Source organism: Takifugu rubripes, chromosome 13 (genome assembly GCF_901000725.2).
Source record: "Takifugu rubripes chromosome 13, fTakRub1.2, whole genome shotgun sequence".
NCBI classification, from domain to species: Eukaryota; Metazoa; Chordata; class Actinopteri; order Tetraodontiformes; family Tetraodontidae; genus Takifugu; species Takifugu rubripes.
This window is the reverse complement of record NC_042297.1, coordinates 21,203,320-21,217,840: the sequence shown is the minus strand read 5'-3', so window position 1 is coordinate 21,217,840 and position 14,521 is coordinate 21,203,320. Positions and strand designations below refer to the sequence as shown.

The 14,521-nt window shown below is 48.0% G+C and overlaps 1 protein-coding gene across 1 annotated transcript in view; it reads left to right on the top strand.

The window, feature by feature from the left end:
• Positions 1–13,696, top strand: part of LOC105419477 (CUB and sushi domain-containing protein 1) — a 284,673-nt gene extending 270,977 nt beyond the window's left edge. Inside the window, 12 exon segments of the mRNA XM_074084929.1 lie at positions 1,583–1,762; positions 5,935–6,108; positions 6,184–6,250; positions 6,461–6,567; positions 6,928–7,001; positions 7,558–7,669; positions 7,792–7,971; positions 8,428–8,490; positions 8,856–9,017; positions 9,783–9,895; positions 13,462–13,549; positions 13,645–13,696. Coding sequence (XP_073941030.1) covers positions 1,583–1,762; positions 5,935–6,108; positions 6,184–6,250; positions 6,461–6,567; positions 6,928–7,001; positions 7,558–7,669; positions 7,792–7,971; positions 8,428–8,490; positions 8,856–9,017; positions 9,783–9,895; positions 13,462–13,549; positions 13,645–13,685 — 1,361 coding nt within the window. The 3' untranslated portion in view covers positions 13,686–13,696.
• The last annotated feature ends 825 nt before the right edge of the window (positions 13,697–14,521 follow it).

Sequence of the window (14,521 nt, the reverse complement as noted above, 5' to 3'; positions counted from 1 at the left end):
CAACCCTCACACTCTCACACTGACGTGCCTCCAGGACCCCACTCCCAGCAGACCACCAACCCCTCACACTCTCACACTGACGTGCCTCAGCGACTGCCGCCCGGCAGCTCTCACCTCCATCATTATGAAGTGCTTGGAGCGGCTGGTCCTGGCACACCTGAAGGACTGCCTCCCACCCACACTGGATGCACACCAGTTTGCCTCCAACAGGAGCCGAGAGGATGCGGTCTCACAGCACTGGACACACCTGGACAACACAAACACAGACGCACAGTTGCTGTTTGCTGACTTCAGCTCAGCTGTCAACACTGTCGTCCCCCCAAGCTGATCACCAAACGTGGAGACCTGGGCATCAACTCCTCCCTCTGCAACTGGACTATGGACTTTCTGACCAACAGACCACAGCATGTTAGGTCAGGTCACAGCTGCTCCACCACCATCACGATCAGCACCGGTGTGCCACAAGGCTGTGTGCTGAGCCCATTCCTCTACTCCCCTCACCCACCACTGCAGACCTGTACATGGATCCAACTCCATCAAGTTTGGAGACGACGCCACGGTGATTGGTCTCCTCAGCAACAACGATGAGAGGCCTACAGAGAAGCGGTCCAGCACCTGACCACATGGTGCGCTGACAATAACCTGCTCCTCAACACCAGCAAGACCAAGGAGCTCATAGTGGACTTCAGGAAGGTGAGAGGAGGCTCACCTGATCCCATCCACATCAACGGGAAGGCCGTCGAGCGTGTCTCCAGCTTCAAGTTCCTGGGGACCCACATCTCGGAGGACCTGTCCTGGACCACAAACTCCTCCAGCCTGATCATGAAAGCTCACAGCGCCTCTTCTTCCTGAGGACACTGAGGAAGAACCTCCTGTCTTCAGCCGTCCTGGTGAGCTTTTATTGCTGTGCGATAGAAAGCACCCTAACAAACTGAGGAACAGTCTGGTGAGGAAGCTGCTCTACCGCTGAGCCAGGCTCTGCAGCTCGAGGGGAAAACCACCCAACAATCACAGGGACCCTCCTGCCATCCAGGATGTCCTGAAGAAGCGCCTGTATCGAGCACGCGGCATCCCTCAGGACTCCTCCCACCCTGATCTCCCTCAACACCAGTCGGGTAGGCGCTCTCCTCAGGAACCCTCAGGACCAGAACCAGCAGACTGAGGAACACCTTCTTCTCCAGAGCCGTGTCCCTGCTGAGCTCCAGCTGCCCCCCCATCCACCACTTCACATCTCACTGCACAACAGTTACACAACACACTAGCTTAGAATCCTACGTAGCTACAGTTTAAACCTATTGACTAATTTATGCACTTTAGTTTAACTTTTCATCTGCACATTCCTAATTTATCATTTGCACATTTCCTCGAGCTTTATGTGAATAGTCTGTGCACTTATAGTCGAAGGCATTTAATGTACATACATCTGTAAAATATGTTCATATCTGCACATAATGTGTTTATTATATCTGCACTTGCTGCTCTTTTGACACTTCTGGCTAGATGCTTGAATCTAGTTTAATCTACAGGATGAATTTAATCAGACAGATTCTTTTGTTATTTTGAAATCTTGTCTCATTCTCAGTTGTCAGTTGTGGGGACCCTGGACCAGTAGCCAATGGCATCTACGTTGGAGATGACTTTACGTACAACCACACCGTGATTTACCACTGCAACCCTGGTTACCTGATGGAACCAGCAGGACGGGGCACACTGCACTGCACCAAAGAAGGAACCTGGAACCAAACCAAGCCCAGCTGTAAAGGTAAGAGCTCCCAAAGTTGCTGAACAAACAACAGCCAATTTAGCCTATGAAAGGATGATACGAGCACTGGCTCGGAGCTTCAGGAGCACCTTCTGAGTAGGTTAGAGCTTCTCCAAGCTGGACACATGCCCTGCTGATGCTGCATGTGCTCTTGTGTCTGGGGGTGGATAAAACAACCCGTCCAATAGATCTGGCTTACTAGTTCCCTGAGATTGATCTTTGTCCAGCAAACTTTTCCTCTCCAAATAGTCTGAACTGGGGGATCGTCCAAGGCCCCGGCTGAAGATCTAGAGACAGAAGGAGATCATGAAAGCTGCCGGTGGGAAGGGACAGGGGACATTTCTAAATGTGTTGTCCACTACGAATGAAGACAGCTGCGCTCTGCTGCACTCCGCCATTGGATAAAAGTGAGCAAGACGCTGCATTTCTGGGCCGTTTCGATGGACCTTCTTGCAGTCAACGGTGACACAAGCCCCATCTGAAGCGGCTCCTGCTGCTCAGTATGTGGGCGCCTCACTGAGCTTACCTGGTCAGACAGAAAGCCTTTTCCCCTGTTACCTGGCACCACCTGCTTCTTAGACATGATTACGACGGCTCCTATGTAGAGTTTGGACTGGGATTCCCAACAACAGTGAAGGCTTCCTCGCCACCACTTCCTCCCCCCAGCAGAACACCTCCTGCTGTCTCCTGCAGTTGCTCAGGCTTTGAACTGAGATGAAAAAACTTAGGAAGGCAGCAGAGGATACAAAGAGGAAAGCAGATAGATTCTGTAGGTGATAAAGGACGAGTCTGAGGCCGGAAATTGAAAGAAAAAGAGAAAGGAGGAGGAAGGAAGTGCACGCTGTACAGTCCTCCAGTGTTCTCTCCCCTTCCTTTGTTCTCGGTCTTTTTCGTCTCTGCTTCCCATTTTCCTCCCCCCTGTTGAGGTTCCCCTTCTTCTTTGCATGGGTTTCTGCCCCCTTCTGTTTTCTGCCACTTCAAACAATCCACAACTCTGCATTTGATCCTGTTTTGGAACAACAGTTTCTTCAGGCACACATGTGTGCAGGCAGAAAGCAAGAGAAATAAGTCGAGCAGGTCCAAAGAACCGAGTCAGAAGGCAGAGGAGGCTGGAGTGGGGTGGGGGGGGTGATAATGAAAGCTGAGGAATCGTTGAGAACAGTAATGCAGAGAGTCTGGTCGAGGCGTTCTGAGGGCTACATGTCGTCCTGGTACCTGCTCGGGCGATTGTGGCCTCTGGGTTCAACAAGAGCCGGGTAATGAGCTGTGCACGTGCATGCGAGCCGGACTGGTTGTGGACTCCTGTTGCCTCAAAGCTAGCATGACCTGGATGAATTGGAGGCTTCACACACATCATTTCGTACACTCACAGATGTTAAATATTTGGTGTCTTCGGCTTCCCTTGTTGCAGGAAATGAGATGGAAAATTTAAATCTGCAAAGCATTGTTGCCACACATTCACATTCAGCCTGCTCAGCCCCAGCTCAGTCCCATTTTCTCCAACTTGGAAATTGCTGTTTTATTATTTGGAGCCCCATAAACATCAGAAACGCAGGTGTAAATAAAAGGCCTTAACGGGACACTTCTACTTATCTGCTATACAAAGATATGAACAACAAGGTATTTCTGTGTTCCCGTAAATTACAAATCCTAAATACGATCTCATCCAGGATAAGACTGATACCCCTGATACTCAGGCATTCACGGTGGTTATGGGAGAGAGAAGAGCTGTGAGCGAGCCAGAGAGCGAATGATGGGGGAGAAGCGAGAGGAGAATCGATATCTGCCCCCAAACCTGGAAACACAGCGCGAGAAAAGGGATTAAGTTCATAAAATGTGTTGGGTAGGAGAATTGTGCAGATACGGATATGCCTAAAAGACTGAGAGAAGGCAGGCAGAGGCAGTAATGGTGAGAGAACACCAAGGGAGCGGCGGGGCAGATCAAAAAGAAGCCGAGCCGGGATTGAAGAGAAGGTGCAAAAGAAGACGGACGACCGGAGAAAAAGATTGATGTAAAAATGGTGGGATGCCAGGAAGACGGTGGGGGGCAGAGTGTTGGAAAGTACAGGTCTCGGAGATGTGAGGAAAGGTGGGAAGTCTCGCTGCCTCTGTTCGAGGCAGACGCCTCACCAGTCGAGATAAACGGATAATGATGCTCGTGCAACAGCGGATCGCATGCTAGCATGCTAGCATGCTAACATGAGTGCCGGGTAGGAGGTTGGGTTTGATTTCATATATTTAACTTTGCTCTTCCATATGTGCGGGTGTGTCGTACACAGAACCCTAATTATTCACACACTGATGATTTCTGAAGTGGTTTATAGCAAAATAAGCTCGTTTTAGCTGAGCTCACTCACAACTGCGTATGAGGAATCATTAAAAAGTGCTGTGAACTACATTTCCCATGACATTTCTGAATAAACCAGCATGCTGGTCTAATGGGTGACACAGCTTGGTCTGAGATCCCAGTCAGCTTCCCAGGAAATAGTGAGTCGTCCGCCTGGAACATTTGCTGGAGGTGTGACGTTGATGCACTGCGCCGTGACGTGTTTAAACATATTTATGGCCCACAGAGGTTTAAAAGCTGCTCGCAGTAGTTGTCGCTAACCTGTAATATATCATACACAGGCAGGAACAGCACAGCTAAAGTTGGAGAGTTTTAATGGTTTTTAATAGGGACCAATATTAGCGGTGAGACACTATGAAGAATTCTCATTACAAGACAGTGTTAATTGTAATTCTCACTTATTGCAGGGGTGTTTATTTGTTGTTTTATGAGTTATATATTTAAGCTACCTCAAATGATGCAGCCAATTAAAATCCTGTATCAGAATGATCTAAATTAAAGGGTTTATGATTCTACGATGTTTCTGATACAGTGATGTTTAAAAAGCTAAAGACACCATGAAGAGTTGTTTATTCATTAGGAGAAGAATGAAAACTCAACTAAAACCATGTTTGTGAATATAATTAAATATCCGAGGCAGGTTCTGGGGTTGGTGCTGGTCTTGTCCGGAGTTTTCATCTTATTAACCAAATCAGATGTACATTTTTCTTCACGTAGCTTCAAGAATACGTGCTGAGATCACGTATTCATAGTTTCAAAGCTGTGGTGAATGGAAGTCTCCCACCAAAAGGAGCTGAGGAGGCTTCGCTTGCAGCCTGGTAACAAAGTCGTTTTTCCATCAGGGACCTTCAGAAATATTGTTCTGCAATATTTCCAGCTCAAGTCAATTACAGTGTTTCTTCCTGTTTCAGACAGCTGTGTCTTCATTACCAACAACAACAAAGAGCTTTTTTGTTCAAACGTTAATTGGAATTCCTACAGATGCTGCTCAGCACCAGCTGTTGCCGCTGGAGTCACATGACCAGAACACAACAACGCATCGTAACGCGCCTGGAAGGGCACATTTGGGGGTTTAGGCTTTGTTGGAACAGAACCAGAGACAAGCAACTGTTGGTAAAAAGTACCTGGACACAAACTTGTGGAATGATGGGTTGAGAGTCCTGTAACCATGGAAACGATGCCTGCTGCTCCGTCATCGTAGCAGAGCCAGTCGACGTCTGTCTGCTTCCTGTTTCCATCACAATCGCACCCACTTCAGATGTTAGAAACCCTGCAGATGTTATCAATATATCAGGGGGTTCGACTCGTGCACGGCATGCAGATGTTTGTATGGGACGCTAAGGCGTCTGTGCACACACACACACACACACAGGCGCACACACACAGGCGCACACACCGTGACAGGTGTGTGCAGCCGTGCACAGGCGTAGCAGACGTCTGAAAATGATGTGAATCTCCGTAGCAACAGTGTGAAGACTGGTATCAAAAAGCTGGTTCTGCTGGGACATCAGACAGACTTCAGCTCACACGATGAGAGGAAACGTGGCAGATGCTCCCAAACACAAGGATTTTACATGTTCAAGGTGTTTTCGGGGATTTTCACTCACCGGCGGCGTCAGATCAAATCCAAAAACAAATTTAGTCATAATTTCATAAACATCTGGCGTCTCCGTGTGAAACACGCCGAGTTCCAGTTCAACAGGGCAGAAATCAAACCACTCAATGGAGACAGAGACGCTGGGACACAACAAGAACTGGGGGGACAACGGATCAGGGCAGGTTCACAGATAAAGATCTGACGTGGAGTCGTGTTCCTTTCTTCCAGTGATCCGGTGCGGTCCTCCACCTCAAGTATCTCACGGGAAGGTGGAGGGAACGGACCACTGCTGGGGCTCCAGCGTCAGCTACAGCTGTTTCCATGGTTACCAGCTGTCCACCCCGGCTGTGCTGACCTGTGAAGGGAACGGGACGTGGACCGGAGAGGTGCCTCGGTGTCTGCGTAAGTGGGCCGCCTTCGTCGCGTCACTGTCGCCACTTCCTGTTTGTCTGACGCGTGACTGTCGTCTGGCTCCAGCTGTCCTGTGTGGTGATCCAGGCTCTCCTGGTGGAGGCTACAGAGAAGGAAACATCTTTTCCTACAGGTCAGCTTGGATTTTCTATGATTGCCATCATCAGTGCTGCAGCAGGGACCTGGCTTATTCTCTCTGCTGCAATGAAATATTAAACTTTCAAACCTCCTGTGTCTGGAGGTCAGCAGGAGCAGATGGAAATTTCAGATTGATGTGCAGGAGACAATGAGGAGGTACAGAGGTGAAATGAAACAATGGGCCACGTGGCTTTCCCCTGTGCAGGTCAGAGGTCAGGTTCTACTGCCAGATGCCGTATTTGCTGGTCGGGTCCACGTCCAGAGTCTGTCAGGCCGACGGGCGTTGGAGTGGTCAGCGTCCAGCCTGTATAGGTAATCTCACCCTCACCCTCAACATCTGCTCTTTTCATGCCAACTTTGAAGACCATTAAGAGATTCAGGCTGTAGCTGTGTAACATCACAACATCTTAGATCCTGACCATGCCACCTGAAATGTTGCCAAAGCAAGATCAAATTAAACGTGTTGAACATTATCTCATTTATCTGGGAGAAACCATCATCGCCATACAAATACTTTGCATTTCAGACCAGATGTTGGATGTTTGGAATGCAAAGATTCCTGCTTAAAAGCTGGAATAAGGAGCGACAATTAGTAGCAGCAAGATATTTCACAGTTTTCACATATTTACACACGCGTGTTGTTGTGTGTCCTTGGGTCCATGTGTGTTGCAGACCCAGCCTTCAACAGCTGTCGAGACCCAGGGACTCCAGCCTTTGGCATCCCAATCATGGCTCAAGGATTTCAGGTGGGAGAAAAAAGCTGCAGCCACACAGCAGCCGGCGTCCACACTGAGGAACATTTCAACCTTTCCACAGGAAAGTTTAGATCCACTGCTCAGTAGCAGTACTAAGCCTATTTTTGCCTGATCCATATTCCACCTGGAATATAAGGAAGTGCCGTCAGCATCATAGGACCTGGCTCCACTGTCCAGAGCAACAGGCTGTGTCCTGCTGCTGTTAGAGCCCAGGATGTCTGCAGCACAAATACCTGCTCATGTTGGCCTGGAATCCTTGATGGAATTTAAAACAAACAAGGAAATCCTTCAATTTGTGCAGGAATAATTGGATATTACCGGCATATCGAATTTCCCCTGCCGACACTACAAGGCGGTATCGCCCGCGTTATGCAGACGACAGAAGAGGGCAGCAGGGGAAATTGGTTTGTGTGTGAGGTGTTGTCAAAGTTTGAACTATTTTACATTTTTATTTAGCCTCTCAGCATCGTGCTGAGGAGGGCCGATGGAGGGATCCTGAACTGTAGCTCTGACCATGCATCGCGCCACGTCTGTGTTTTACTCACAGGTTGGGAGTAAAATCTCTTTCAAGTGCCGCAAAAATTACCACATTGTTGGTTCCACAACAAGAACGTGCCTGGAGAACCTCACCTGGAGCGGAACCCAACCAGAGTGCATCGGTGAGAAGGGACTGTCCTCTGCATGACGTCGAGTTTTATTCTTCACTTATCCTTTTATTGCTTCTGCATCATGAATTTGAATGAGCTTTTTCTTGTTCATCTCACATGTTGTCACGTGTCAGCCCATTCATGCAGACAGCCCGAGACCCCCGGTAACGTGGACGTGCGCTCCATGGACCTGCCAAATCTAGGATACACGCTGATCTACACCTGCCAGGACGGCTTCTATCTGGCTGGAGGATCTGAGCACAGGATCTGCAGAAGTGATGGCCGGTGGTCGGGCAAACCCCCGCTCTGTAAAGGTGCTGTACATGGAACCAGCATGTGCTGCTCTCTCAACCAAACGCTACGTCGAGACAGAGTATCAGCAGGATGACAAGTCATTCTAACAGTCAGTCTCTCAGCAGAGGAAAGCTCATCCTGTTCCCACAGTCTCAGGATGAGCTTTCATTCGACCTGCACGTCTGAATTTATGAGTTGCTGTTTTGGAGTCTGACTTCAGGAGGCCCCCGGTTACACAGGCTGCCTGGGGTCGGACTCCAAGAAGGAACGCTGAATAATCAAGCTTTATGATGTAAAATGTCTCCTGTCAGAACCCTGCGTGCACCTTTAATGAGTTAGCCTCACAATGCTAATCAACTTCTGCCTGGAAGTGTGTCGTCCAGTCGCTTCGCTGTGCTGCTGTTGGCAGCTGAAACTCAAATGTGGAGCTCAGAAAGTGTTTCATGATGTGAAATTGTTGCAATTTTGTGCTTCAGTTGGAGCCAAAGTCAATCCAAAAGGCAGAGGAGAGTCGGACGTCCTAAAGAACAAGATCAGAGGTATGAGCTTCAACTATTAGATGAAGGAAATAGTCAAAGGAAACATCCTCAAAGGAAACACACCATGCCTGGTATCATTGAAGAGGAATTTTATGATTAACTTTTGCATCCAAAAGGTGCCAAAAAGTGCATTTTCTACTTTGCATACTAAGTTGAGCTGTAGGCCTCAGACTCGAAGGTGTGTTGTGTTTGTTCCTGGGTAACATGAAGGATCCTTCACTTCAGGCTTCCCAGCGTGGCACTTGCAGATGTAGGGGGGCATCAAATCCTCCCAGCTGCTCACACATTGCAACAGCTGTTCTGAACCAGCAGTTAAATAGAAATCAGTCCCCACCAGTGAAATGGCTTCTGTTTCTGCCACGCAGTTCCTGTCGATGTGTTCTCTCCAAGCTCGGAGTGGAGCGGCTTTTACGAGTACCTCGGGAAGAGACAGGCCACCACGTTCACTGTTACGGGCTTCAACGCTTCCAGCGGCAGAGTCAACGTGACTTTGCTGGAGACCAGTGGAGTGTCAATCAGACTGTCAGGTAACACAGCACAGAGGAAACGCCGTCTTTTCTGTCCTCACCGGCGGAGTCAGCTCAGCTGTGTGGGGGAAGACACAATATCAGGGCTTTCTTGGCTTGAATGTGCAGTTTAATTGATTGGAAACGCCAGTTGGTCTCTGGATTGAAGTGTGTGAGTGAATGTGTGTGTTTTGTGATGGACTGGTGGCTTCATCATACTCTTCAGAAATCCGTATTTTATTTGATATTTTCTGGAGGGTTCGGGGTTTGTCCAGTATTTAACGAGCATTCACACAGTTTCAGTGCACGGATGTTTTCTACCGGAGCTGCGGAGCATACGTGATCGTTAATCCCTTAAATCGCATCATATTAAGGGACTCGGGCGCTGGTGGGGGGGGTCACGATGGCGGTGCAGCATCTCGCCTCCACAGCGGCGTGGTGCTGCACAGGGCGAGGACATGGCGGTATCACCGTGTAGCCTGGGCCCATTACCTCAGTCACTCCTCATTTACACACGTCAGTCAGGCCACCAAAGATTCTCCTCAGAGGAGGAGGCGAGGGCTCCTTTGTGCACGTGTGACATTCCACGTGTCATATTAAACAACAACAGATCCTCTGCTGCTGACATTGTTAAGCAAAGAGAGACGCCGTCTGTAGGTGTGCTGGAGGAAATGAGAGGAAATCAAAGCGTCTCCTTTATGTTTTATCAGTTACCTTCTTCATTTGTCTGCGCAGCCCAAATTTGGCTCTGTTAATTGTTTGGTCACCAACCTGATTCCTTCTCAGGAACCTACAAATCAGAAGACAACCAGCTGCTGCTGAAGGTCTACCAAGTGAAGGGACCAAGGGAGCATTACCTCAGCAAGTTTAAGAACGACAACTGGGCCATCGACGGATATGTAAGAAACCGGATTTCATTATTTCTCTGTGTTTGAGTCTTTTCAGCAAACAGCCCCAGAGTGTGTGTACAGGAGGATTGGCTAAAATGTTTCACTCGCACACACCAGACCGCACGTGCACGTTGGTTTTGGATTGTTCTCCTCCGGTAAAAGTGAAGCAATGGTGCTTTTCTCTGAGCCTGAATGCTTGAACACAAGGCCCACGAACACGGGGCCCAACACGCATCCTCTGGGGCCCAACAATCAAAGTCAAACATGAAGGAAAATGCAGAGATCTTTGTCAACAGGAGCAGGATAACAGGATCTAAACAACGGTTAAGTGCTTTGTGCCGTCTGCCGGAGCGCCGCCGCTCCCGCGCTGGGATGGAGGCTGCTGAGGAACGGGGATCCAACTTCCAGACAAATCTCAGTTGCTTTATGCAAAAGAGACATTAAAATACGGCGAACTCTGATTAACCTCAGATGGGGAAAGCATGTGGTTTACTGGGAAGCTTTTGTTTCCATATCAAAGGTGTGAGGAATAAGTTATTCCATAAAATTATCAGCATTTGATGAAGTTTCTGAAGTCATCAGACTCCGTGAATCCCCGTTGGCTCCTGTGCATCCAGCCGAACGGAAGGAAACTGAAGCATGGCCGTCTGCTTCTTCTTTAGGTTTTATAGGCTAAACACAATACGGTTTACTACGGAAGTTTACTTGGAATAATCCAAATATGATACAATACACTAAGTTTGAGTTTATAATATCCTATTATAAATTATATTATAAAATAGTATATATTATAGTATAGTATAAAAAAGTCAGGCTAAGGTACTGTTTTATCGCTATATTTTGACTTAAAACTTTATTACTTATTTATCAGGCTACAATCGTAAAAACTATATATTAGAGCAGTAAAAGTTACCGTTTCGTCGCCTCTGTGAGGCTACAAGATGTTCGGTGCCGACACCAAACTACACTTTCAATCTGTCTGTGGAGGTCCTGGTAATTCTGGTGGTTGAATCCCAACATCTGGGCTGTTGGAGGTCCATGAAGACGTTTCAGCTCTCGTCCAGGAGGCTTCATCACTGTTGGGGACTTCCAGGTTCTTCTGCTCTTCAGGACCCGAGGACACATTTGGAGCTTCGGTCACCTGGTGGTTGGGTGCAGAATATCAAGACCTCCAAAAAGTCTTGATCTGGACTTGTGCCTGAAACTACAGGGCAGCGGCACAAACATTAAGATTAAGATTAAGATTAAGATGGACTTTATTCATCCCCGTGGGGAAATTGAATTATAGTAGCAGCGAATGCAGAGTAAAGAGACAGAAAAAAATAAATACAGATAGATTAGAATGTTATAACATATATACAGCATATATTATAAGCATATATATAATATATACATAATATAATATATACATATTATAAGCATATATACATAAATATAGAATAAATTAGAAATAAAATTACAACATAAACATTACACAATTATTGTTGAGTTGGTTTGATGAATTGTACAGTTTAATGGCGGACGGCAGGAATGACTTCCTGTACCGTTCCTTGGAGCAGCGAGGCTGCAGGAGTCTGTTGCTGAAGCTGCTCCTCAGTTTGTCCACTGTGTTATGGAGGGGGTGGGAGGGACTGTCCATGATTGTCCGCAGTTTCAACACCATCCTGTCCCTCACCACCTCGTCCAAGTTATCAAGTCTACAGCCAACAACAGACCCTGCCTTTTTGATGAGTTTGTTGAGTCTGTTGGCATCCTTTGCTTTAATGCCTGCACCCCAGCACACTGCAGCAAAGAAGATGGTGCTAGCCATGACAGACTGGTAGAACATCTGGAGCATCCTGCTGCAAACACTGAAGGACCTGAGTCTCCTGAGGAAATAGAGTCTGCTCATGGCCTTCTTGTAGACAGCATCGGTGTTTGTGGACCACTCCAGTTTATTGTCCAGCTGAACACCCAGGAACCTGTAAGATGGGACTATTTCCACGTCCTTCCCACTGATGCAGACTGGGGAGGGTGGGGACTTGCTTTTTCTGAAATCCACCACCATCTCCTTCGTCTTGGTCACGTTGAGCTGCAGAAGGTTCCCCCTGCTCCACCTGACAAAACTCTCCACAAGGTCCCTGTATTCATCCTCCTGTCCATTCTCCACACACCCGACTATGACTGTGTCATCCGAGTACTTCTGGAGATGACATGTCTCAGAGTGGTACTGGAAGCTGTGTAGGTGGTGAACAGGAATGGGGAGAGCACAGTTCCTTGGGAGCTCCTGTGTTGCTCATCAGGGGGTCGGACACACAGCTCCGCAGTCTCACAAACTGTGGCCGACCTGTCAGGTAGTCCTCGATCCAAGAAACAAGGGGAGCATCCATCTGCATCTTCTCCAACTTCGCCCTCAGCAGTCTTGGCTGGATGGTATTGAAGGCAGAAGAGAAGTCGAAGAACATGACCCGCACTGTGGTGTTTAGTCTGTCCAAGGAGGAGTAAGCCCTCTGCAGCAGGTATATCACTGCGTCATCAACCCCCACCTTGGGCTGATAGGCAAACTGCAGAGGGTCCTGAAAGGGGCTCACCAGAGGTCTGAGGTGTGACAGCACCAGCCGCTCCATGACCTTCATAATGTGGGAGGTCAGTGCTATTGGCCTGTAGTCACTCGGTGCCACAGGATGGGTCTTCTTTGGCACCGGGACCAGGCAGGATGTCTTCCAAAGCACTGGGATCCTCTGAAGATGAAGGCTCTGGTTGAACAGGTGCTGCAGTATCCCACACAGCTGCCTGGAGCAGTTCCTCAGCACTCGTGGGCTCTGATGCCGATATACATATCATATATCACATATCATATATATCATCACCATGTGATGAAAGTGGCTACAGAACCGAACCCTAAAGCCAGAGGACACGAGAACAGAAGCATTTTCTGTATTTGCACAGCTGCATGAACTCAACCCTGAAAGGTCGCCCCACATAAAGGACACCCCCACTTCAGGAGCGTGACAGCATGAAGGTCTGAGGTCAGAACTCAAAGGCTTTGTGAGGACACTGAGGACAACACACGTGTTCTTGTTTGGAGAAACGGGCCAAACGTCTCTACGCTAATTGGGAGACGCTCACCTGAAACCTGTCCGTTAGAGTCGCAACAGTTCGCTTTCATTTCTTTAAATTTCATTATATGAATTATCCAGGAAAACAAACACTTGCCTCCGACATCCGAACGCGATTTAGTTTGGTCATTTATTGCTGGATTAAGCCTCTCAGCCCGGGTGAGGACCAAGAGGCTCCTGAGAACCAGCTGGAACCGGAGGAGCAAGAGAGAATCACTGCCACCTTGTAGGACCGGGGTCCATAAGCTGTCGCTACAGAACCATTGATCTGGTCCAGGACAGAGCTGCCCATCGTTGGTAGAACATCCTTCAACAGGTGTAAAGCATCATTTTTGTTTCTAAAGAGGCCTCGGGTCACAATGGACTTGATCCGCCTCTAAAGTAAACGAGTATATCCACCTACATGTCAGTCATATGCTGTGGTTTCACCTGTATGTGTTTCCTATGATCTCATTTCCTACCAAACTCTTTATTCAGGTAACTGCCGAGTCCGAGCAGAAGACCTTTGTGTACCAGGGTCACATTCACAGCAAAGACTTCGGGAAGTTCCATCTGACGAGAAAAGGTGGGTCGGAGCAGCCGAAGCGACAAGACGCTGCAGCCAAAACGTTTGTTTAATCTGTGTGTGTGGTGTGTGTGTGTGTGTGTGTGTGACCCCAGGCCCTGTAACCACAGACGGACCTGTCCAACCCCTACACTAACAGCAGCTCCGTGGCGGCGGCGATCCTCGTGCCCTTCTTCCCTCATCCTGTCTGGATTTGCCTTCTACCTGTACAAGCACAGGTAAACTCCACCCACCTGTAAATCTGTCAGACAGCAGAGACAATACACGTGTGAGTTGTGACTGCTGGAAAATCGCTTATTTAGACACATCTGGATTGGAACATCCAAGGCTGGAGCTGGGGGAGTTTCCAGGTGGAGGCAGCTCCCCTGAGTACCGTCGTTATTATTCGCCTTATTAATCATGATGGTGACCTAAGGACTCGTCAGAAACAGCAATGCCTCCGCCCGGGGCCGATACAGATGTGCACAGATGTGAATGTGCACTTTTCAATGACATTCATCAACGACATCTTCCTTAAAAATGGAAATGAGCGTAGAAATGAAAGTGTGCGTCCTTCAAGCATGATGAATGATTGTTAAAGGGCGTCGTCCTTTAGTCTGGGCTGTAAAAGATTTCTCCTTAATGACACTAAAAACCTCAGTGAGATACAGCTGAACTCAGGCAGCAAACTGAATATAAATGTCATCAAGCATCCTAAATGTTTTAGCCTCCTGTTCCAAATTACATTAAGCAGAGGAAACGATCCACCCTGATTCCGCTGAATCTCAGTGAGACCAGCAGGAGAAGAGGGCCTGCAGAAATATTAGAAGCTAATTATATCACTAAAACTCAGAGCACATCATAAAGGTTAAATCTGCATGGCCTGAGTTGTTAATGTTCCCAGGGAAAGTTCACAAAGGCTCTGATGCTGGAATGATAATTCCTAACTATATTGAGGCTAAAATGTCATCTTTAATGTCTCCCGTTCTGGAG